Here is a 25,540-nt window from a genome sequence, read left to right as displayed (position 1 = left end):
AGTCTTTGCACAAATAGCTTTAAAAGAGGTAAGTGTATAGATATATAGCAGGTAAGAGTTGTCAGTAACACAGCTGCCATACATGCCAAGCTTCAGAGATGTGTCCTTTTCCCATGCTCTCAGGCAAGAAGAGTCAAGACAACTGCCTTCAGTTCCATCATGTGAACATGGTTTCCCAAGGTTAAAAACCCAATTCCCAGGCTAACAGACAATTCTGTTGTCTTGCGTGTGTGATGGTGTGCTTCCAGACAGCATTGGTATAGATGTTAGCCTAATAATATAGTGTGTGACTGCTCTGTGGTTGTTGCTGTGTCTGCAGCTCTGTGTGTGGTTAACCAGCTAACGTGTAGGTAGGCAGCTTCATTATAGGTGGTCCAGCTGCTGTCAGCAGGCGGGTAGAGCTCGGGTGGTTTAGGAAATGGACATCAAGAGCTTACTGAACTGCTTGCTGGTGCGTTTACTCTGCTTCTGCTACCTAGGCCTGGTTTCATGCTTATGATACACTGCAGTCACATCCATGTAGGCATGCCAGTTGTTTAAGGAGATGGGAAAGAAGGTTATGGTTAGACTTACTTTGTTGTTCATAAGATAGCAAGACACAATAATTTGCTGTAAGATTTATTCTAAGGCTTTTTACCAATAATGTGCAAAGATCACCTGCAAAGGTGAAGACCATACTGTCTCTGTTTTATTTAAATACTATCAGTGATCTGTAATGACGTTCACTTTTACAAGGTAAAGTGAAATTTCATTTTGTGCCTAAGGCCAATGGGATAAAACTTATTCTTTCTTGCAACCCATGGGGCTGCAAGAATAGCAGTTCTGCTGCTTCCCTCTCTCTTGTTCACTGTTTTACACAGGGTGGTTCCTTACCCATCCTGCTCGTTAGTCTGCTGGAGCCTGAGCAGACTTTTCTTGCTACAACATAAAGATGTGCAAGAGCATTTGGAGTGAATTGCCAATCCCTGGACTTCAGAGTTCTTTATCCTGAGGACTTCGGTGCTGTGAGGGCTCTACTCTGGTTCCTGTGCTTGGTCAATTATTACTTTCCTTGAAACCGGAACTGCAAATACTCTCATAAGTGGGTTTTATTCTATAACTGTAGAAATAATTCTTCCATTTTTATTGAAATAGCATTTTGCCGTTTGTGAAATCGTATTTTCCAGTGAATGGAAAGCATATTTTTCATTGCACCAGGCTGTTAGATTAATTTAATCTGGGGGAAATGAGAGTGGGAGCCTGATAAATGGGATTCTGACTGTTTGTTTATTGATGACAGAGCAGCTCTTTTGGACTTAGCTAAATTGTGGCTCTTCCAAACTAGTGAGAATTTTGAAGTATGCTTATTTGGCTAAGATTTGTCTTGAAAGCCATCAGTCTTGCTCAGCTTTGCTAAACTTCTAACAATACTTTATGTAACTGAATATTTAGCTGTTTTATAGTGCACTCGGTACTATGTTTCAGGTGCTTTATAGGAATCATTACTACTACCCTTTTTATTCTTTTTTTTTTTTATTTTTTTTTTTAAATGAGCTTCCATTTGCTGCTTTGTATTTAACTTCTGACCAGTGCACCATACACTGATCCCTCCTTTGGTAAGAGGACTTTCTCTCTTGATCTTGTGAAGGATGGTATCAGAAATGGGTCTGTCAGAAATGCCAGAAATGAGTTTTAAGGTATAAGGCTTTTAATTGGATAGAGATCTGGCCCCAAAAGTGTGCATACTTTTTGTGGCTTGTTGAAATTTCAGGTAAGATTTGGACTGCTCCCTTTGGAAACTGTAATACCAGCCCAGAGGGCTAACTTGGACTTTAGAAATCTGATCTTTGTCATGAATGACAACTTCATCTTAAATTACGTAATTGCTAGATTGAGGATGAAGACCTCACAGAAATTGGACCTATTGTCGTGAAGATACTGCTTTATTAAATGAAATTATCCAGAAGACCTGGATTTCACAGAAGTCTTAACATGTAAAGAAAAAGAGATCCTATATAGTTACATAAGAAATACAAGTATCACAACAGAGTTTATACCTGGATCTTAGAGTAATTTTTCTTACAAATCTTTCCTTATTCTTGTGGTCCTTTTCTCTTCTGTTTAACTAACTGAAGGCTTTTGTTTTTTGGGGTTTTGGTTTCGTTTTGAGTTTGTGTTTTTTTTTTTTTTTTTGTATTCCTATGATAGGGATAGGACAGGACCCTAGAACATTTCTTAGCTTGGCATGGAGTCAGATTGTGTTGAATGTATGTATACACACATACATACACACACACACACATATATATGCACACACGTAATGTTTTTCTTAGCTATTCTTTCCTTCATGATCCTGGAAACTTGCCACTTTAACATAGGATTTTTCAAATTTTGTGTGTATTCTGAATTTGATCAGGCTCTATCACTTTCTTTTTCCTTTAAAAGTAATATTTATCTTTTAATGTGTTTTGCGACCCTAGTGAGAGCATGTTAGCTTCTAAGATTTGAGAATTAAGTCATGGCAAGTTGCGCAAATTTTCCTCCTACTCAGTGTAACAGAAATGTACCGTAGCATTACAATTGCTCAAGATTAGACTTTTGCATGAATATGAGTAGCTAAAAATAGAGCTTGTATTATGGCAACTTCCTAAAGAAAATAAACATACAAGCCCTAATCTCACCCAAACAAAACATGGTAGCAATATTGTCATTCTTGTTTGGCTTTTGTGCTATCACAGTTTCGTGAAATTAACTCAGCACATGTATGGTCTTAGCAATCCACAGCAATTTTTACATCAATAAAGGTATTTGATGGAACCACACTACAAATATTTGTGTGAAATTGGACAGGGGGAGGTTCTTAGAACACAAATTACGAAATTATATAAAATATACCTTTATTATTAGGCTTCTGGGGAGAAGGAAAATTCCCTTTTTTTTTATACCATATTACTCTCCTCTCTTTTAGTCTTGTTTCTTGAAGAGCAGATTTTGTCTGTTCAGCCCCCTGTGTGTGTCTGTCCCCGTCTTCAGCTTTTTAATAATTTCTAGGCCTGTAGGCCAGTTACAATAAAATATTACTGAAGAATAGGTGTCTCAAAGATGCTACTTTTCAACAAGTTGAAGAGACACCTTTTCTGCCTTTCCAGTTGGGAGCATGGTCACAAAGCTTATCTTCATTATTCAATATCATCATTACAGTTTTGATGAGCAAGGTGAAGAGTTATGGATAGAGGTAGAATCTCTTATTAGATCAATTAGAGTAGAGAAACTTGAGGGCACATAAATTTTTTGCCTGAAGAGCTTGTCTTGCATCTCCTTTTTCTGTCATAAAAGCATCTGCAGGAAAGGGGAAAATAGGGAGAGATGCTGGAAACCAGGCTGCTTTGCTTTGTTTTACTCTTAACAGAAGTATATTTCTCTGATTTTTTTTTTTTTTTTTTTTTTTTTTTTTCCCTCTGAAATGAAAAAAACCCTGAATTAGGTGAAAAGTCAGAAGGATGTTTGCAGGAGAGGTGGCGATTAGTCAGTTGTCTTGTTCCCACAAGACTTTTGCAGTGGAAATACACTGCTTGTTGCAATAGAAGCCTTAACTATTTCTGCTGTTGTAATTGCCTCTTGTTTTACATTAGTATGAATCAGGACAAGTAAACACATGTTTTAAGAGAAATTCCTTGTTCTGTAAACATTTGTGCATGCGTTGAATTTTATTCATGCAGATAAAAGTTATTATGAACACAACTCTCTCCACAACAGTTCTTATGTATGACTTTACATATTCACTCCCTTTTTTCCTTTTCTTTTGCTTTATCTTGTCCTCTCTCTCTCTCTCTCTCTCTCTCTCTCTCTAGTCTTTATATATGAATCAAAATAGATCTGTATGGTAATTTATATTGGAACCTTACCTTTGCCTTTCTTCCATTTTACAGATGTTTTCTTCCAATGTTCTAATACAAAATCTATACAGCGTGTTCTCCAGTGATGTACATATACTGCATGATATTTTTTTTTTAGTACAACTTGCACAGAAGGTGAAAAAAATCCCACATGAAATGTAATTTTTTCTTCTTTCTTTCTTTTTTTTTTCTCTCTTCCCTTCCGCCTCCCCCAAGTTCATCAGTCATCATGTGTAGGTTAACCAAATAGATTTCGTTGTTCAAGGCACCAAATGAGCATTTTGCCTTTTCTTGATTAGTGATGCTTTATACCTTTTTACCTGAAGAAATGAAGATCTCATTTAAAGAAAAGAAAGGGGGAGGGAGGAAAGAAGAAAGCAAAGCGGGAAAAATTAAACCACATCCTGATGACTATTCAAAATTCAGTTGTAACAGTTGAATTGGGGAAATCCCTCTAGATCTCTTATTTCCTACTTAAAATTGGGTCTTCTTATCAAAGCAGATTGTGTAAAGAGACATGGTCAAGAAGTATCTGACTGTCAGAAGTGTGTGGCACTGAAAATGCATCTTTCGTTTTTTTCTGCAGATATTGCTGTTGTAGAGATGAGTGATGCCTTCCGTCAGCCTTCTTTGTTCTACCACCTGGGAGTCAGGGAGAGCTTCAGCATGGCTAACAACATTATCCTCTACTGTGATACAAATGCAGAGTCTCTGCAGTCACTGAAGGTATCTCTGAATGGAAAGATGGAGGGGTGTGTGGAGGCAAGTTACAAGTGGGGTCCAGCTCTTGAAATAGGTTCTTTGTTACTATAGGAAATACAGCTGCCATTTGGGGTTCACAAAAGAATAGCAAAAATATTCTGAGGCCTGGAAAACATGTCTACAGTGAAATGCTGAAAAACTTTGTTTAGATTTCTCAAAAGAAAGATTTAGATGACTTTATTGCAGACAGTTAAATACCTAGGTGTTAAATGGCTCTTTACAGAAACAAGTTTGACAAATTTGAGATGAGAAATGAAATACATTGTTTTGTCAGTCATAGGAATTAGTGGTGTTTGGGATAGATTGTTACAATTCTCAATAAATTCTCAGTGAGGTGAGAATGGTAGTGTGTACGATGGCAGCAAAATAATCCTTAAATTTTAGCTCCTGTGTAAAGTAGCAGTTTTCTGCCAAATCTGATAGGGCCCCAGATGCTCTCTGGTATGTCCTTCTGAGTTACAGCTGTCTACATCAAGTACCTGCAGGATTGCTGTGCTAGATTACCACAGTATAGCAGAGCTAGTAAAAACAAAATTTGTGCCTGGTTCTCAGGGCTGCAGTTCACAGTATAGTAGGTTGGTTTAAAGCAAGATGGTGGCTAAAGATTATGGGGCTGTAAACTGTTACCAGCCAAAGAGTTGATACTTGCTTCCTCCTGCAACTCTACTAAAGATGGAGTAACTTCCATGGGGATGGGGAAGGGCAGACAACTTGGATGGCAATCTTCTCAATTACTTCCCCTCCCTCAGATTTATTTGCTCTGATCAGGAGGTGTTTTATGCTATTACACTTCCATTCTAGGCATTGCTGAAAAGAAGCATTTTAAAAAAGTGGCTTGGTGAGTCAGACTGCAATCTGGGCACTGCCACCTCTCATGAAGAGTTTGCTTCCAGTGCTTCTGGCTAGTACAGGCTGTTTGGGTTTGATTCTCTCCCATTATTTGCAACTTGGCCCTCTATTAGGAGGGACATGCCTTGAGTAACTCAGTTTCTTCCCCCTGCTCTTTCTTCCAGATTTGCTCAGCCAACTGGACTGGCTGCAATCCAATTATTTCCTTTCTTTTTGCAACACAAAGAGTATACAGATAAAAGCCCTAAAAATAAAACTGCCAGTGACAAAAGACCTATCTGTGAAATGAGTTCAATTGTGGAAGTACAGTGATCTACAGTATAAGCAGAGAAGAATTTTATTGTACGGGGCAAGGAGCCAAATACCCAGCTCCCACTGAAGATCTCTCGGAGTAAGGCATCAGGTTTCCTTAGGCACCTGGGACAACTTTTTACTAGTTTAAGACCTAGACTTTGCAAATGGGTCGCATGCAGGGTTCCCACAGACACCAGTGGAAACCCAGTTCTATGCTGGGAGGCTTCATGTTCCAGTTGCCACCAGCACAGTGCCCACTGAAAGACTCCCTTCAGTTTCCTTTAGCTTTGAGGTGGGCTGATGTTTCTGCTTTTGAGAGTACGCAGGAAAGTCATCAGAGAGCAAGACCCTTTCTGTGTTATTTAATAATTGCCTTAATAAAAGTAGTTACAGTCATGCCAGGGCATCTTCTGAGGCAATGTTTTTCCTGTATTGGTTACAATTAGCAGATAGAGTAGAAGCAATGCAGGAGTGTGTGTGCATAGAAGGTGAAAAACTGAAAATGATCGTGAAAATGTAGGAGATACAAAACTGCCGTACCTGATTTACCTGGGCTACAAAGCAATGTAGGTAAACTCTTGCTGGTAGAATTTTCTTCTATATAAGCATTCAGGTCAAGCTGGACAGGGCTTTCAGCAAGCTGATCTAGTGAAAGATGTCCCTCCCTGTGCCAGGAGGATTGACTTAGATGTTTATGTCCCACGCTTTGAAAGCTAGCAATAGTCGTATGTAAAATGTGCCCCCTCAATGGGTGAAGAGCAGTTTTATGCAAACAGAAAGCACAAGGCCTCTTGGTTTGACACTGTGTTTGATTTTAGTGCTGTGGTGTAGATGAAGCTGCTCAGTGGTCCCAGTGGCAGAGGTGTAGTGTAGCTATCTGATAAATCTGGCAGAGTTATCAGTTGCTGGGATCAGAGTAAGTTGACAAATCTTTCTGAAAGCAAGGTCACTGACTGCAAGTGGTTCACACTTGGGCTGTACCACCCAGATTAGTGTGAAGGACTCTTTCCATCCATGTGTGGTCTGACTTCTTGTCCTCTGAAACTTTGCACTTTAAATGTGAAGATACATACTTTTCATCAGACCTATTAGAGCATGAACATGAATTTCAACTGGTTTGGGAATATTTTAAAACCTCACAGAAATACTGCTCTTAGAATTCTTCAGTTTCTTTTGCTGGCAGCAAAATGTTACTTACTATATTTAACTTTTCAAATATGAGTAGATGTGTATTAATAGTCAACTTTTGGACAGCATCCTTCTAGGAAAATTTATACAGGGAGGGATACGTAGATACGCACATAGTACATATGCTGCTGTGTATATATAAATGTATGTATGTACTTGGTTCCACAGTTATTTTGTTACTTCTGAGACAATACTTGATTTATATTGATTTGACAGGTTAGGAAGCACCTAACAACCAGCCTTTTCCTGTCAAGTGTCTGTAAACGTTAATGTTAGCAAATCATACTGATCACATTATCTTTCCTAGTGGTTGTTCAGTGTTATCAACATTTTTTTTCTTCTTTTTTTTTTATTCTAGGAAATTATTTGCCAGAAGAATAATGTAAGTATGATTTCTAGAAACTTTTGTTCCATTTGATGCTTTTTATCTTCCGTTTTCTGTTTGAATCATTTAATACTTCTCTACGGTATTTTAGAGTTAGATGCAGAATTCTGGAAATCCTAGCAGCAGATCTGTGTATATCACTCTGTTGCTAGGTACCAGGCTCACTTCTTACCTTGCTTCCATCTGTCAGTGGTATTTTCCTTGATGCTTTTACTTGTCGGTCATATTTTTTCACACACATTTACATCTGTCATTTTGATTTTTTTTTTTTTTTTTTCCTGTTGCCTTCAGTGTTCTTCACTGTTTTTTTAAAAAATACTCCATTGAAAAGGACAGTTATTTGGAAACTGAAGCTTGTTTTAGAAACCCATGGCTACAGCTATGAAAATACATACCTTTATAAAGAGAGAATGTGTGTGTGTATTTATTTCTAGAAGTTGAGCCCTGGAGCCTGTTTGTCCTAGTGCAGCGCAGATCCCAGTAGTCTGTCTGTGATTGCCAGTCATTAAACTGTAGGTTTCTGCACCTTGGCATCCCCCTGGTTTTTGAGGTTGACCTTGCAAATCCCGCTTCCTTTTTCACTCCAAGTTCAAGGGAGGCAGACCTATGACTGTGAGAACACTGCTTACTCAATGCAGCTCTTTCTGGAGCAACAGGGCCAGTCATACCAGAATATACATCTGTCATGTTGAGTTGTTCTTGGCTTCATTGTGGGACTTACTGGTAGCCATATATGTCAAGATATAATTTTATAGTGGTTAGTGGTGTGCTGATATCCTGAGGTGCTATGTGTATGCTGTACAACTCCATATATTTGAGTAAGCCTTTTGAAGAAGCATATGAAGTATTTAATTTTAGAAATTGCTCAGGTTTTTTTTGTTTTTTTTCCCACAGTGTTAAAACTGCCATGAAAACTACAGCATTTGTGGTTTTACTTTTTTATTAACAGTGAATTCATGGTTTAAGTACCAACTTCTGCCAGTATGAAATACGATTTTTTGAAAAGGATGCAGTTATCTACAGTAGCTGATAGAGTTTCTAAATATGGCTTCAAAACCAGTGCAAGCTTTGGCTGTAACACTGAATTTTAAGTTACATATTACCTTTTTATTTAAAATAAAAATAAAAATGAAGAGGGTTCCATATAGGGTTTCTGTACAACTCTTAGCCAAAAAGTGCTTTCCAGAGACACAGAGCACTGTGCATGATGTGCTAGACAAAAAATCTCTTGCATTTGTCTAATGAAATTGGGGTAAATGATCAGTTAGGCCTTTACGCAAAATGAAAGAGAACAGTAAGGCCTTTCTTGTAAATGAATGTATTGCATTCTGTATTCTTGTTCTGGTGGCCCGGGATCTAGGGAAAACTATGTGTGACTAATATAATATCTCCAGAGGGCAGGGAAAGAGCTCTGTTAGCAAGAAAACAGCAGGAGATGACTGGTACAGTAGAATAAAGAGGAGATGATGTCTGTTGCCCTGTTTTTAAATGACAGTCTCTGAAGCTCAAGGAGAGGTACGATAACTTGGCCTTCATCTGTTTGAGAAAGGATTGTTGTTTTCCATTAGATTTGTCTAGGTGGCTGTGAAACTGTCATTTATCACTTCTAGAAATGTTTCAGTGTATGCCACAAAAAGAATGTGTTCCTTGAGAGCCTTAGATGTTTTCAAGCACACCCACCTAACATCTTTTCACGAGAAAGTGTTTTCCTGGGGATTAGAACAGGGAAGGCAGTGAAACTGGCTTAGCAATTCTGCAACTGTTTGGGGTTTTTTTTGTTCTCCCTTTTCCTCATTTTTTGTAATGATGTCAACCAGATTACCTGGAAATAGATTTTTCGCAGTGTTGGTGCATGTCTAGCTATCAAATATAATGATATAATTCCTGCTTCATGAAAGCCATGTTTCTTCATAAACTGCAAGATGCTTGGATAATGGGTGTGACAAAGGTGCTGTTCTTGAGAGGATGTGGCTGTGATGCCCGCCCTTACCAAAAATAGTCATACAAATGGTTATGTGAGGTTGCAAATATGAAAAAATGAAATTCACATATGTATAATTGTGAGTTTAGTCCTGCTGTTCTAGAACATGTTTTTTTAATATCACACAGACATCAGCCGTAACAGGACAATGGTATCCCTGGCACCAGGGAATTAAAAAGTCTGCAAAACAAGTGTGTGTGTATGTGTGTATCTAGCTGAAATGCCTTGTGTTTGCTTTTCCTGAACCGTATATCCCTAAAACTAGTGGGGAGAAAAAAAATCCATTACCAACTGTTTTTGTTCTTTGTTCTGACTGGATTTTTGTACTTCCTAATAATAGTCAATACAACGTTTCATGGCTAGGATAAGCTGCCTGGAGCCTGTCAGGGCAGAGCAGTGCAAGATAACATGGGCTTATTTCCTGTTGTATGTGGTTTTATAACTGTTTAGTTGGACCTTTTCCAAAGGTTGCAGTAATACCAAAACCATACATTTTTACAGGCAGTGATACTTTGACGGGAGGCAGTTACTTTGATATTTGAAAGCTTGTTTAGTTTTTGCTGTTATCTGATTTTTGAGGTCAACCAAGCGGCAGAGGCATTCTAGAAATTACTAGTAAAGAGTTTCTGTCACAAGGAGATGTTGATATAGAGGTTACAGTTCATGGCTGTACTTTGCTTGGTTTAGCACAACAGGTTTTACTTCATCCTGATCTCCCCCAGTTTGAATCTTACCAACATTGGAGAAAAGCTGCAGGTCAGGTTCCAAATGGCCATTTATTCAATTTTAGAAAAAAATTCCATCCTTGCTGAATCTGAGGAACTTTAATGTGCATGCATTATACATATGCTTTGCAAACAGTTGCAGTAATGACTGCACACAGTGGTCACCGTTCAGTTCAGGCTGCTTGCTTGCACCAGGCTGGAGTAATGGGTAGCTGCCCAGGGTGTGAGACGGTAGTGCGGCTGCTGGCCCCATCAGAAGGGCGATGGGGAGGCGATAGGAACTGTTCTGCTGCACACCTGACTTTCAGGAGTTACCGATTAAGCAGCAGGGTTAGTTTTATGGCTAGGGACTCTTATTGGTGTTTTCCTTTTCTGATACTTGGAGGGATCAGAGATCATAAATTTTACTGGTTTTCCACAGCCCATCCTAACTGCCTTCTGTTTAAGGTGTAGCCTGGGAGACAGTTTGGTTTTCCTTTTGCTCCTTCATCAGGAACGGGAGAATGAGTGACCCCGGATGGAGCATGCCAGAGGCTCCAGATGGGTACTGCCAGAAGACTGTAGATCCCACAGGGTATGTTTAGCTACTAGTCTCTTTCACTGTGGAAATGGTGAATTATTATAATACTCATCATCCAGTTGACAAATGATTTGGGAACAGTTTGATATTTGGTATCCAAGTATGTAAAAATGCTATGTAGTAACCTTCAATAAACACTAAATACTACAGTTGTCATTATTTACGATACAGCAGTATGTCTTGCTCGTTCTTTAATTTATTTTTTTTTTTGATTCTTTAATATATTTGGCAGATGTTGTCCTTGGACAAAGTTAGAACTTTTTTCCTATGCGAATATGATGAAAGAACCATATATAGTATATGCTGATTTTTAACAAGTATTTAGGATGTGGCATGGCTGCAGTAAATGTTATTGCTGGGCATATAAAGAAAGAATATATTCCCAAAGAAAATGGGAAGTATTTAAGAGTAGACGAGTCTCTGTGCTTCGGTTCATTTGAGGTGTGAGGCTTAGTTATGTTCCTTTCCAAATCAGTAGTAAGACTGTCATTCATGTGAGTGGGATTTGAAGTAAACCCAAACTGAGTCTGTATTCATTAACACATCAGCACATGTTGGTTTACTGTGTGTTTGGGGGCTAAGGGAATGGATTTAATAACTTGATTTAGGATTTTGCCATCTGCTACATGTAACACCATGTGCAGTCAGAGATTTACCTTTAAGAGAAATCTCATCAGAAGAGTTGAAATAAGAGCAGATATGTTTCAAAAGAACTAGTAGGAGAAATGCAGAAAAGCTGATCTTACTTAGAGGAGAGTCAGTGGGAAGAACAGTTCCTACTGTGAGAAACACTGGCTATTTTTATTACTTGTGCTGAATTCTATTTATTAAAAAAAAACAAACAAACAAAAAGCAACAAAACCCAACAAACAAAACCAACATTGGATGCTGTCCTGAAGCTTAGGCAAGTAGATGGGATTTGCTAGATTGTCTTATCCCTGGGAAAAGCATCGTGGCTTGTTATGAGGGGTTTTTTTTCATTGACACTTCTTGTCTTTGAAAGAAGCTTTCTTCTGTTTGTGGATATTTGACTGTTCAGTGATTCCAACAGAGCAGTGTTAGTTAAGAGCCTCAGGGAATCGAGAGGACTACACACCATTGACTTCCTGGGATTTTGCAGGTTTTCTCCCTCCTTTTGAAGTAAAATTCAAGACCTGAGAATTAATTGGGCAGAACTCAAATGTTCATATGTATAGCACCATATCTTATTAATCTGTACTACTTTCACAGAAAAATCTTCTGTACTATGTGAGGAGAGCATAGTGTTTATTGTGCTTATAAAACCTTATTGTTTTTACCTTATTTGGGGTTGGAACTAGATGAATTTTAAGGTCTCTTCCAACCCAAACCATTCTGTGATTCTGTGTGATGGACATTCTAAGAAATGATCTCCAAATTGAAGTCCCAAAGGCTGCCCTTTTGAAAAGTAACAGTTATGTATTAGAAGGGGATATCAAAAGAAGGGCTGGTTTGTGTTCTCATTGTGATCATTAATATATAACTACATGCTGTGCATTTTTATTATCTTAAATACAAATAGGTGCTATATTAATTTATTTTCAGAAGCTGAAAAAGGAGATCAAACAAGAAGGAAGTGCTTGACATTCCAGTGGCAGTAGGTCTAGCTCCAAGCAGCATAGTCTTAAATTCTGTAGCTGTAGAGCTATTAAGGCAATCTTATGGCTGTATTTAAACTGAAATTACACACCCTCTAGAATTGTTTGATTTTCCACTGTGAGGAAGGGACATTGAAAAAGTATAAACCAATAAACGTAAAAACAAATTACAGATTTTGTCACTTTGCAGTAAGCATTTACACATATATAAATGGCTGGCTCCAGCCAGTACTACTGCCTTCTGATTAGTCTGACTGATTTGATGAAATGGGCTATCACACAGATAGTCTTTCAGCCTGATGTTGTCAGGCACTGACTGTGCTGCCCCAAAGCCTTCAAAGATATGTATGTTTATGTCTCCTAGATATAACTAGCTCAGCTGATATGATTGCCCAGGCCAAGTTTGCCTTATCTAATGTCCCGAGTTCTTGTGCATCAGATTGAACCATAGTAACTATCTGTACTCACACTCATGGCAGTCCCAGCCCCTGAAGTTTGCAGCAATACCTTTCAGCTTACAACTTGTGTGACCTGCAATCACTTGGGAACTTTCATTAATGTAATTTGAGCTTTTGAACCTTAAATAATGAGGGATTTGTAAAGAAAGAGGGTTGGAAAATGAAACTTCCAATACCTGTTGTTGACTGGCAGGAGGAGGGTGTCTATTCCCACCCACTTTTGAAGCCTCTTTTTGCTATGCATATTTTTTAAAGGGCTTTGACATGACTGAAAATACTGAAATTGGATTTAATTAATCCTTAAAAAATTGCTCATTCTTGGGTCATTCTTCAGTGGCTTGATTGTGTTGCTTTAATTGTACACAGTATGACAAGTCAGAGGAATGGACCAAAGGAAACCAACAATTTGTCTTGAGTACTCGGGGAACTTAGAATAGTGTTACGAAAGATTATCAGAGTTTATGACATCAGAGTTGGGATGGGGTCTTAACAGGGCAGATTTTAATAGGATAAATAGAAGACATTTAAGCTTCCAAGTGAAATAATTGCCCTAAGTCAAAATGTGAAGCAATATGTGAGCAGAAAGGAAGCGTGTGGTAGGAAGATCACCCGATTCTGACTGACTGAAGTTAGCGTAGCTGATATTTTGACAAAGAAAAGTGAGAAAGGAAGTAAAAGTGCTCGAGACAGAGGTTGCATAGCCTGGGAATGAGAAGAGAACCAAGTAATGTACTCTGCTTTGGGGAAGAAGGTTTAGAGCTGTCTGATATTGGATTAGCTCCTCAGCTGCTGCTGCCCCCACAGCCTGGTCCTCTTAGGCTTCCATCCCCATTGTTGCTCAAATGCAGTCAGGGTTGGGCTCTTTATAGTTAGAATTTGAGATGGTGACAAAATATGTTGCTCCACAGTGGGAGACCATACTCTTTATTATACAAGAGCAGTTTTGCCGTCACTGTTATCTTTATTCCACCACCTCCTTTAGTAAATAATATATAACTTTAGATTATTTTTTTCTTTGTCACTAGAGCTACTACAAGTCTGCCTTTGTTAGGTTCAGCTGTTAAATATCTAATGTACTCCTTAGCTAGGAAAGTGAAATTGAGGTCAATATTTCTTAGCTATATTGCACGTGGGTTTTTCTATTTTTTTTTTTTTTTTAAGCTTATTTCCTAAGGAAATGAAACTCAAGAGCTTGTACTGGGTTTTTTTCATCCTCCACCCTCTTTCTGTATCTGCCTGTTTGTCTAATGAACTTCAGCCAAAACCGAGAGACTTCAGAGATACAGAGCTCCCCGTATAACTGGTTAAGTTAACAACCAAATTAATTCCCTGGCTGACGGAAAGGCCATTGCATTCTCACACGATTTACCACCAAAGATCAAGGTGAGATTCTACCTTGAGACAATTCCTGAGGACCCTGGGTGCCCTCTGAATGACTGTAAATTGATTTTCTTCTCTTTTCTTCCCATGTAGTGGTTTTGCCTGGCTTTTACACTTAATTTCTTCCTTGTCCACTGATTCCAAAAGGCTACTGGGTCTGCATGTCTCCTATAGCAAGCTATATAACTAGCTTTATTTTCCCCTCAGATAACAAGAAAAATGCATGTGAACTATTTTTGCTGGCTCTCTTGTTCCACTGAAATAAATACCTACTTCTATAAGAACGTGAGCTCAGGATCATTTTATAAGCGCTCTTGCTCAGTAATGGACTCAGGCACTTGGCCTCTGCAGGAAGAGTAGTTTTCCTGCTTGTAGGATTAAATATGAGTCTCTGTAGGTGGCCTGACCATTATGCCAGGATAAACTTTGGGTTCTGTGGATTTCAAAAGTTGGAAACATTGTTTTTCAGAGTTGATTTTTAATTAAGACCTGAACTTTGGAAACTGTGTGCCGGAGGTCTGAGAAGGCCTTCCTGCAAGCAGTCTTGAATTTATTTTTAATGCACTGAATAAACATTAGGAAGTAAAATGCTTGCCCCAGAATATCTGTAGCTACTTCACCCTTTCTCTTGGCTCTGACTTCCCAAACTTTTTTCTCTTTATTTAAAAAAGGAAAGTTGGGGAACAGTCTGCCTATGCTTAATAGTAGCTCCTGTGCCAGTGACTTCCCACCCTCATCCTGTAATTGCTGAAACTATTCCCAGCAAATTCATAATTTCCTCTCTGACTTTGAGTGTGGGGCTTATTAGATTTTAGCAGAGTCAAAGGTTCATCCATTCATTCTTGAAAGTGTGTGATCACTTTACATGCTACCATTTTCTTGAGCCGAAGTGTCCATTTAGTTCTCCATTGCAAAGATGAGCAGTTTGGGTTCTAGCATCACACTCCTTAATTGCTTGTTAAAAATATTGTCATACATTTCCCAGTTCAAGGTTCTTTTGGAGTCACTACATTCGTGCACAGAAGAATGTGTCCTAGCTATTCAGCTGTTATAATTTGCAGTTGTTGGGGGAAGAAGACTAAATTAATCCTTGTGCAAGTCTGTGCATGCAATCTCCAACCAAGTTCTGGGTTAGTTTTGCTCTATGGACCTCATGTAAATGCCTGCATCTGTTACTTTTAAATTTCACAGAGTGTCTGTATCCCTCAGAAGTGAGGGTGGGATCGCCTTTATAGTAAGGTCTTACAGTTTCATGGCATAATAGGAGTAATTAGAAAAAGTAATTTATGTACTCTTGATAGCCAGTCTCGGATTGTACACAAACGTGTTCACTGACATATCTGTACACATACATTTGTACAGACTAAAGTAACTCAATCCTTCCCTATTTTTAAAATCTAATAATGCATGTTTAAATGCATGTGTTAAGCAAATTCACAGCTGGTATTGTGCATTTGCAAACTATTCAGTGACTGCTCTGTCAATGGTTGGAGCTCAGCTTGAAAGGGGATCCTCTGAAGTGATGTCCTCATTGCTGTATTGACTTCTGGGAAAGTGGAAGAATATGACCAGAAGGCAATTAACCTTGGAAGTAATTTAGGGGGTACCAAAATGGTGGGTCTCAAGAATTCCTTCCTTAAGGCTTTTCTTGCTAGGCTGCTGGCCACTTAAATAGTGGAATCTGAGCTTTGAGAGCCAAATGGCAGAACTCCTCCTGATTTAGATGGTGTGCTGTCTCATAGTTAAGACACTTGAAAACCACAAATAATCAGCAAGCTTTCAATGTGCATAAATCTGTACTCACACACGTCCCTCCAGCACCAGACATCTCGCCTCCGTCTTTCCTGGAAGATAAACTTAATTTTGAAGTATTGGTAAAATATCTGTCATATATTGATATGTAAAAATCAATACAGTATAGCAATGCTAAGATGTTCCATAAGTGATTATTCTGAAATATGTATGGTTTGTAGTCCTGCTGGCCAGGAAGTTTTGCTACTCAGGAGGGAATTTTTTTGTCTTTGTTATGCTAAACTATTTGAGTCATTTTGCAGTTCATATAAGGATCAGTTTTCTCTACGGTTTTCCTGTTGTGAGGCAACTAGCTTGTGTTGTTGTTTTCAACATCTGTGAGTCTAAGTATACTAAATTGCGGAGTGCTTGTTCCCTTCTGAACAGCAGTCATCTTGAAAAGAGTGTACGTCAGCTTCATTTGTGTCCACCTGCTGCTTTGGGGTGACCAGGGTGTGCCCTCAGCGCTGTTTTTCTATTGAGCCAATGACTATTTTAAGGTCAGTGTGATGCTTCTGAAAAGATTAATCTTACAGGAAGTAGTTCAGAAATCTGAAAGAACACATTTCAGATGTATAACACTTCTGAGATGAAAACTGAACACATAACCCTAGACTTCATAGGTCTCAGAGTCTTGGTCTTGCTTAAATAAGCAGCACATCTCCCTATGACTTTAACAGGTGAAATTCTGCAGGTATTCTATGCGATTGCTTTATGCTTAGGCTTGTGAAACCATAACTTCCTTAAATATTTGCCCTTTGTTTCCTTACAGATGTGCACTGGTAACTACATATTTGTTCCTTATATGGTAACTCCACATAACAAGGTGTACTGCTGTGATAGCAGTTTTATGAAGGGACTAACAGAATTGATGCAGCCCAGCCTTGAGTCGCTGCTTGGGCCTATATGCTTACCTCTGGTGGATCGATTTATTCAGCTCCTGAAGGTGGCACAGGCCAGTTCAAGGTGAGTTGTGTTTTTGTACCCCTATTTATAATTCATATATTCTGCTAACAATATAAATGTCAGGCTCGTGCTTCAGGGTAATGCAATGTTTTGCCTTCTGTAGAGACAAATTTATAATTAATAATTTAGCTTCACCAAATCTCCCTGTTGACACTGCTCCATCAATAAATGTTTCACATATGCATTCTGGGATTGCTGCAGAGCCTGAAAAACAAGTGCAGGGGACCTGTCCCAAATTTCTGATGTGAAGTTGTTCCTCTCCAGCCAGTATTTCCGGGAATCCATTCTGAATGACATCAGGAAGGCCCGTACTCTCTACACGGGCAAAGAGCTTGCAGCAGAGCTGGCAAGGATTCGACAGCGAGTGGATAATGTTGAAGTCCTGTCTGCTGACATTGTAATAAACTTGCTGCTGTCCTATAGAGACATCCAGGTATGAATCCTGTCTTCCAAAATCATCTTAATCATAGTAAATTAAATTACCTTCTCAGTGAAATTTTTAGTGTATTTTACACAGATTTGCTAACAAACTAGATGAATAATGTACACAAGCAAAAAATCTTGTGTAGTATCTTCACTGATGCTTTTTACTTTATTTTGTAGTTACACTGTTTATAGTGTGCCTTTACATAGCAGAAAGGTGTTGTTGATTTATAACCAGCATCTAAGGTATACAACAACTCTTCTTCATCTCAGCATGGCTATGTGATCAACAACCCTAGTGTGTCCTATTTAAAGGCTAAGGTAGCATTCTGCTATTGATACGTATACCTAGTCTTTGTCACCATGCTTGTGACACTACTCAGGAAAACAACATGTCCATCTGCATTTCAGCTTCTGGAATGGTGCTAGTAATTGCTTACTTTGTTATATGTAATTTCAACTGTTGCTTCTTAAACATTTTGAAGTGGTTTGTTTTTTATTGTGGTTGGTTGTTTTTTAAATAGGTTAGCAAGTAAGCTCCTTTAAAAACCATGGTGTTAAAAGGTTCTTTTATTTTGTTTAGGTGTGTAAGACATACCTACTTCAGAGTTTTGGGATGCCTTAATTCAGATGCAGTTAGCATTGTAATGTCTGTACTATATGAACTCTGATATGTGTTCAGCCCCTGAATCTAATTTTAATAATGAAACAGATGTACTAAAATTTCCACAGGTCCATGTTGAACCACTCAGTACAAGACTATGTTTCCCTGCTAAATATTGTGCGTATTCACATTTCTGATGAGTGCTAGGCTATTTACAGGTTGAGACTGAGGAAACTGAAATCTGTAAAGCTTACAATGAACTGAGAATACTTTTTAGTATGAAATAATAGGTCAAAGAGGAGTTCATGTAGGCATACCTCGGTGCAGCCACTTAAAATTTCATTATTCCCTTCTTTTGGAAGGATTATGATTCCATTGTAAAACTGGTGAAAACTTTAGAAAAACTACCTACATTTGACTTGGCTTCCCACCACCACGTGAGGCTCCATTATGCATTTGCACTGAGCAGGTAAGAAACTACCCTTCTTTCTGTTGTTGAACAGTAAATTAGAACTCAAAAGTTTACACAGGGTTGGTAATCCTGGGTGAAGCTCCCTACTGGAGCTCTAGGGTTTTCACTGAAGCAACTCTGGGGACTCATCTTTGTGATCAATCTAAGCTTTCCTTACTTACCTCTTGCACTGTCGAATTCCATTTCTTTTTCTCTAGCATGAGTGTTTGATTTGTCTTTCTATGGGTTAGCACCACTTTTTCATTTCAGTACCTTAGTCAGGGCAAATAAATACCTAACAGTATTTTACCTCTGCAGAAATACTGGAAGTATGGCTGTATGAGTAGCAGTGCTGCAGCACTTGTGCTAACTTGGACACAGAATCATAGAATGTTTTGTGTTGGAAGGGTCCTTAACGACCTTCTAGTTCCAACCTCCCTGCCATGGGCAGGGACACCTTCCACTAGACCAGGTTGCTCAAAGCCGCATCCAGCCTGCCCTTAAAACATTGATGGATAATCTCATTCAAGTCTTGAGTTCCAGTAGTCAGGAGACAGAAGAACTTTGATCATATATCCTTCAGAAGATTCCATTATATTATAATAATGAACTAATTTTCACATTCTCTGATAAGATGCACAGAATGTGCCACATGGAGCAAAATTCACTACTTTGTTGGGTTAAATGAGAGCCAAGCCTGGATTTTTTTTCCTAGGATACTGGCAGTTAGGCAAGGCACTAAAAGGGGAGTTTTTCAGTGGAAATTACAAAAGTTTTCTGCTCCCTTGCTGTTACCACAGAGAACGTTTTGCTATTAACATTTAATGGAGTGGACCACGTGCCAGCAGGCATTGAAATTCTCAAATGTAGAATATGTCTACAGATCTTTCTGCTTCTCACAGATTTGAATGTTGTAATTCAGGTTCTCTGAGGAGGCTCAAAACAGCATATCATGTCAAAATATGTCGCAAGTAGTTAGTTGAAAAAAAAAAATAAATACCTGTTTTTGAAGCAAATGAAAAACCAAAATCAAAATAAACCCCAGCTGTCTGACATTGTTTCGCCTGAATAAACTGTCCCCATCCTTTCTTTTTCCTTCATACCAGATATCAGTGTAGTGTATCAGTATTGTGCCACTTTTGATTCTGTTTTGTCATAAATATGTGGAGTTTTGCAGATTAAATAATCCAGTATGTATCTACCACTGCTGCATAGCCTTTGCAAAAGTCATTAGCTGTACCTTGGAGTTTTAAGAAGTTATTTAGACCTCAAGGTCATAATTTTCTAAAATAAAGTCACCTCTGAAAACAGGACTCGACTAGTTCACTGAGGCACTAAAAAACCTGCAAAACTGCAGTATACTCTTAGGGAGATCCTTATACTTCATTGGTTCTGCTGGGACTCCTTGCAGATTGAAAAGTCTGTTTTTATAGATGTGACTGTAAGATGTAGCCTTTGAGGTATGTATCTGTACTTGTTCTCTTTGATGACAAGTATCCGTCATACAAAAGGCTACACAGTACCTCCAAAGGACTTAAAATCAAATTTTCCTCTCCCTCTTTTCTCCAGATTGTGCATGCAACTGGAATCCGTGACAGCTATGAAAATGTTCATGCTTTGGTCTGTGCCAAGCAGGAATTACTTGGCTAATTGTAGCTTTCTTCTATTGGTAATATAGAGGGTATTTCCTAAGCTAAGGCAGGTCTCAAATATTCTACACATCTGAATGTTTGATGTGAAAGCAACTGTCCCTCATGCTTCTAATCCAGGTCACTAGTACGGAAGGATGATGCAGCTCGATTAGTCTGACCTAAATCAAGAAAATGTGTGACTGCATTGATGATGGAAGAGTAAGCAGAAAGAAAAGTAGGGACCTTTGTCTCTGGAGACCAGCAAACTCTAAATGGCTTAAATTACAAATCACTGTGCCTTACTGGTTGTGTTCTCATTAAGTTCAGCTCGCTATTGGTTTGATCTGTATTGGTGATTGTCAATATGAGATATGCAAGAGTTATCTGTCTCAAACTCCATTCTGAAAATTGCCCTTCTGTAATGAAAGCCAGATAAAAAAACATGAAAAAGCTGCAGACTTACTCTTATTGCTTTACTTGAGTGATCAATATGAGAAGATATAAAGAAGCAAACCTTCAGCAGCTGGGCAAATGATTAGTTGTCAGGGGAACTAAAGTAACACAGACCTGAAGAAGACTGTTACTTGCTCATCCAGGAGCAATTTATTTCTCCCCCTGGAGCCTGGGATTGTAACCACTTGTCCATCTCAGATGAGTACACCAGCCTTTTGTGCCACTCTAGAAGTATTTTGGGAGCTTGCTGCAGTTCTGTAGTCTGAGGAAACTTGCCCTAATTTGTTAGAATTTGACTGGTCTGAAGGTTGGGAAGAGATGGCACTGGATTTCATTTATCATCAGGCTGAGTCTGAAGTAGAGGTTGCCCCAGCACATAGACTTAAACAGAGTGTTTATGTTTTTTTCTTCTGGTAAAGTAGTTTATGCTATCTGCCGAAACAAGTGCTTTTGCTCTGTTTTCATTATTATCTTTGTTATGTTGTTATTCATCCTCTGCTACCCATTCTGCTTGACCTAAACCTTTTCTTCCACATCACCCCCTTCTGGAGTTGCATTCATGAGCTCAAAGATCATGAGTTCAGGTATTAATTACAGTACACATGCTCTGATCTCTGAGGTTTCACACTGACACTGCTTGTGCAGATGCATCAGAACTTTGATATGTTCTTGTAGAGGGGGAAGCAAAAATCCATCAACCTCTGACCAAGTAGTGTCTGTTTTAAGATGGCTGTGGCTTTTGAGGTGGTGGTTTTTCTTTCTGAAGTAGCATTGTCTTCCAAGCTTCTTCAGTGCAAAGCTTGCAAGACAGATACAAGGTGACTTTTGTGTATTTCCCCCAATCAAAATTGTAGCCGCTCAAATATTACAAGCAATTTCTTCAAAATAATTTAATACTCTCCCCAAAACATCAAAGAATAGTTCTTGCAGAGGAAGGAGTCATTTGCTTCAATACACAAATATGTAGAAAATTCTAAACTCTTGATACCAAAGGATACACGTATCCAAACTGTGAGTCACCAGGAAGTGTCTAATACTTGCAATTACGTGATTTATTTGTCTGATGTACTTTTGTTAATACTACCTTACTGGCTTCACTTCCTAACCTTCCCTTTCATGGGAATTTACTCCGGTTCGTGCTTTTTGTGTTGGTTTCTCTGTTGATTTGTTGTGGTTTTGTTTTTTTTTGTCCACATTCAAAATGTATATTAAAAAAAAATCACAGACACAAGTTGGAATCTTTTTTTTTTACTTGTAAGACATGAATTACTATGAAAAAATGCTAGGTGTGAAACTAAGGTTCGTATCTTTCTGTTTTTTAAAAAAGTAACACGTGATCTTTCAAAGAATTGCCCTTGAGGCTCTTGTTCCTGTTGTCAGTGCTTTGCTCTAGCTGATGCTTCATGAGAGAGACAAAATGCATTTGGGGGCTGGTGTATAGGTGTTCAGTGATACTAAGTAAAAAAAAAAAAAAAGAGAAAGGAAGGGGGGAAGTGAGTATATATTTAATATAGTCCATTGTGTCTAGAAGCACATTTACATGGATGAAGTCATATATATATTCAATCATAGTAATAAAAAGGTATTTCTTTTTAACTTTATTAGATTTTTAATCTTTTTTTTTTTTTTTTATTTTTCAATAGGAGAAATCTGCCTGGAGACAGACAGAAAGCTCTAGAAATTATGATTCCCCTGGTAGAACAGGAAGACCAAGTAGCTTCAGATATGTATTGCTTAGTTGGCCGAATTTACAAGGACATGTTTTTGGAATCTGGTTTCATAGATACAGAAAGCAGGGACAAAGGGACGTTCTGGTGAGTACTGTTTTAGTAGTCTGTGTCCTTTTGTTAGCCTTGGGAAAATATTCCTTAAACAGTAATATATTTCAGCTGTTTTTTTTTTTTCATGCCATATATTTGTCATCATTAAGGGATACACTGAATTTTCTAATGTTCTTCACTTACATTCTTCACTTACTTGTTAAGAATGAGATATTTATGTTGTTAACAGATCCAGATCTGGTTCCACAAAGTTGTTGAAGTACCTCAGAGACTTGGAAGTTTAGGTAGTTCTCATTAGAGTGTATTTTTCTCCTTCCCAAATGTGAAGTCACCTGTTTACAGTATCATCTTATTATTTTTAGGTGCTGAGGGCTGAGGTTTAACTCTGCATTGATGTTTAGGATGTACCATTCTGTTTGTTGGGCTTTTTTTTTTTCTCTTTTTTTTGGTTTCCATGCTCACAAGCACTGTGACTGTTCCAAACTCATGCTGGCAAAAGTTTTATTTATCACCCCATCATCACTGTATAGTATATGCATATTACAGTGGATTACAGTACCATCGATAGACAAAGACGTGCATAATAGGCTACACATATTTTTATCTTAATTTTAAAATCAAGTGTCATGGTTTTTATTGCTTTTGAACTGCACTAAAACACTGTAATGTCCAATAGGCTTAAAAAAATGGAGGCAGTGGATGCCATCCTAGACTTCTGTGAGGATGAGCTGCTTTTCTCCATTATGATTCAGATGAGGATACAGACAATCTGTGTTTATGTATCCTGCACATCAGATCATAGTTCTGGTCTTCTGCTCGTCAGCTGCCTGTTGAAGTAAATGCTTAGAATGAAAAGCTTTCTTCTCCCTTCATCATTTGTCTCTTGTTTTCAATAAACCAGATTAGAACTGTCTTTGGTAAAAGATAAGATAAAACTGTTTACCATTTAAGGCCTCAGAATACAAGTACAGTTTATAATTGCTGGTCATGCTTTAAAGTTTTGCAATGCTTACTGGATTTTTTTAAAAGATGTTGAAATAACAGGAATGCAGCATATTGTCGTCATTCCCCTCCTTCATAATTTTAGATTTAAAAAAAATAAAATATTTATTCTAAGGCAAGCCCATAACAAACTTTCAAGATCCTTTTTTTAAAAAAAAAAAAGAAAAAGAATTTTGCTAATGAACTAATACAACGAGGAAACTGTAATCCTGTCTACAAACACTCACCGTTATCACAGGCTAAATAGTATGAATAGATATTACTTTTGTTATTGTACGTCTTGCTCTTTTCTCATTCATAGTGCCTTATGAACAGATAAACTTTGAGATTTTCAAATCTAATTGGATTAAGAACAATTATAATAGTGATAATTTCATGTAGCTGTTTTAATACCCTTTCAATAGATACATCTTAGAAGGCATGATATTCATATATAGGGGAGTGAAGGGAAGTGATTACAGTCAGGCACACCAGTTTGGGAAAGGACAGCAGGCTGGCAGCTCCTTCAACAGGGTAGGATGCTGACCCTCTAGCTCCTAAGTAATCTCTTAAATGTCTGGCAAGTAAGACGTGATATAGACCACTCTGCCATAGGACAAGGAGAATATCTGTTGATTCAAGCTGGAGTTTGGCTGGAAGCTGTGCTACATGGGCCAGTTGCTTTCAGTTTGTACTGTATGCTGGATATTAGTTATATTAGTGTTAGTCATCCAGCAGGCTTGACGTGGCTGAAAGGCTGACTCATAACTCATTGGAACGCTTTGGAAAGGAGACCTACTCTAGTACTACAGGAGGCCACAATGGGAGAAGGTGTGTGTAGGAACAATGCTTCCATGATAGCGTTACTTTGTTGAGATAAAGGTTATTATCTCAGTCTTAAAGAAATGAGCATGAAGGAGAACTATACTGAATTGCATATAGTGAGGATTTGGCATCAGAACCAAAGCGTTGCTTTCGCAACATCTGGTGATATCAAGGTACTTTGGTCTATTCCAGAAGGAAGGGGAAAAAAAAAAAAGGCAGACAGTGTACTTTCCTGCCGATTAAAAAGCAGAATAAAAGACACCTTTTGTATAAATATGAGAGAAGAGATGAAAGGTTGATAATTAACTGTCACTTTCTTGTTGCATATTGACAGTGTAAATCAGACTTACCAAAGCTATCAAGTCTTTATTCAAATCTTTTCACTGCTACCTCCCTAATTCAGTGTCTGCACTGCAGCATTTTCTCAAATGCCATCTTTCAATTTCTTGATGGCGTTTATAATTGTACCAGCTGAGCCAGCCTCCACTTCATAGGCAGACTTTTAAACCTTAACCACCTTTCTGCAAAGGTTCCTCCAGTGATACTGGGGACATGACAATGTCAGCAGCTGCAGCAGTTGGATTTAAAACAATTCAGTTAACAGATGTGACTTGTGACTTGTTTAGGAAACCATGAATATTTTCATCTATTCAAAATTAATTGTGTGGGGTTTTTTTTAGATTTATGTGGTAGGTTTTAAGAATGTCAGCGCAGGATTGCACCAAATATAAAATTACATTTTTGGTTGTAACAATTTAGGAGAGGTAAATAGGACTACAGATGTCTAAGGTACTAGTATTTCTTGGTGTGAGTAGCATGTAAAGATGGCTAGAAAAATGAGTTTCTGCTGGAAAAGGGAGAAATTTGGAAAGAAAAGGCAAAATTGAGACTTCTCTGCTCGTCATGGTTTTTTTATAGGGCTAGACTCTTGTCCAATGATTAAGTTCTTTGGAGGGGGGCAACTGGAATATAGAAAGAGTATATATGTAGCAGATTGAAGAGGAGCCTGTCTTGAAGTTCTGGACAGCAGAGTTTATGCTAAAGGATGCAAAGTCCTGAGTCATTGGATTCACAAAAACCTCAAACCAGGCCAGACATTATTTGTGGTCTGCTAGGATCAAAATGCCTTAGCTTTGCTTACATGTCAAAGCGTGGTCTGAAAGCCAAATCCTTTGTTTTCTATTATAGATTATTTTTCTTTCTTATGTATTAATCTTACAACCTGCTTAACTTTTATTATATGATCCATCTCTTCGTCTAGATTTTCCTATTGTTTTGAAAGTAATTTTAAACTCTCTACTTTTACTGTAGCAGAGTTGTGTTGACTAAATCTCTTGTGCTCTTTAAGTCACATATGATATTCTTGTTTGCCTCCTCCTTACAGGAGGGTGTATAAGTGCATGTGTGTTTGTGTATATATGCAGCCAAACATGTCCTTATTCTGTAGGACAAGTTTAAAGCATTGTTGATCTGCTGTTGCTGGTGTTACTGCGACTTGCATTACTAGCATGAGGACAGTGTGTGCTGTGTTCGTGTGAATC

At 38.2% G+C, this 25,540-nt stretch overlaps 1 protein-coding gene across 1 annotated transcript in view; it reads left to right on the top strand.

The window, feature by feature from the left end:
* The window catches only part of MAP3K5 (mitogen-activated protein kinase kinase kinase 5), a 102,493-nt gene that overhangs the window by 25,549 nt on the left and 51,404 nt on the right, over positions 1-25,540 (top strand). The window contains exons 2-7 of the mRNA XM_062639634.1: positions 4,462-4,601; positions 7,327-7,350; positions 16,657-16,850; positions 17,115-17,283; positions 18,240-18,346; positions 22,056-22,226. Of these exons, the coding sequence (XP_062495618.1) occupies positions 4,462-4,601; positions 7,327-7,350; positions 16,657-16,850; positions 17,115-17,283; positions 18,240-18,346; positions 22,056-22,226 (805 nt within the window). The remainder of the gene's footprint in view (positions 1-4,461; positions 4,602-7,326; positions 7,351-16,656; positions 16,851-17,114; positions 17,284-18,239; positions 18,347-22,055; positions 22,227-25,540) is intronic.

Source organism: Pezoporus occidentalis, unplaced genomic scaffold (assembly GCF_034315485.1).
Source record: "Pezoporus occidentalis ecotype Australia unplaced genomic scaffold, CSIRO_AGI_Poc_V1 ctg61, whole genome shotgun sequence".
Lineage (NCBI taxonomy): Eukaryota > Metazoa > Chordata > Aves > Psittaciformes > Psittacidae > Pezoporus > Pezoporus occidentalis.
This window is presented reverse-complemented; position numbering and strand designations above follow the sequence as displayed.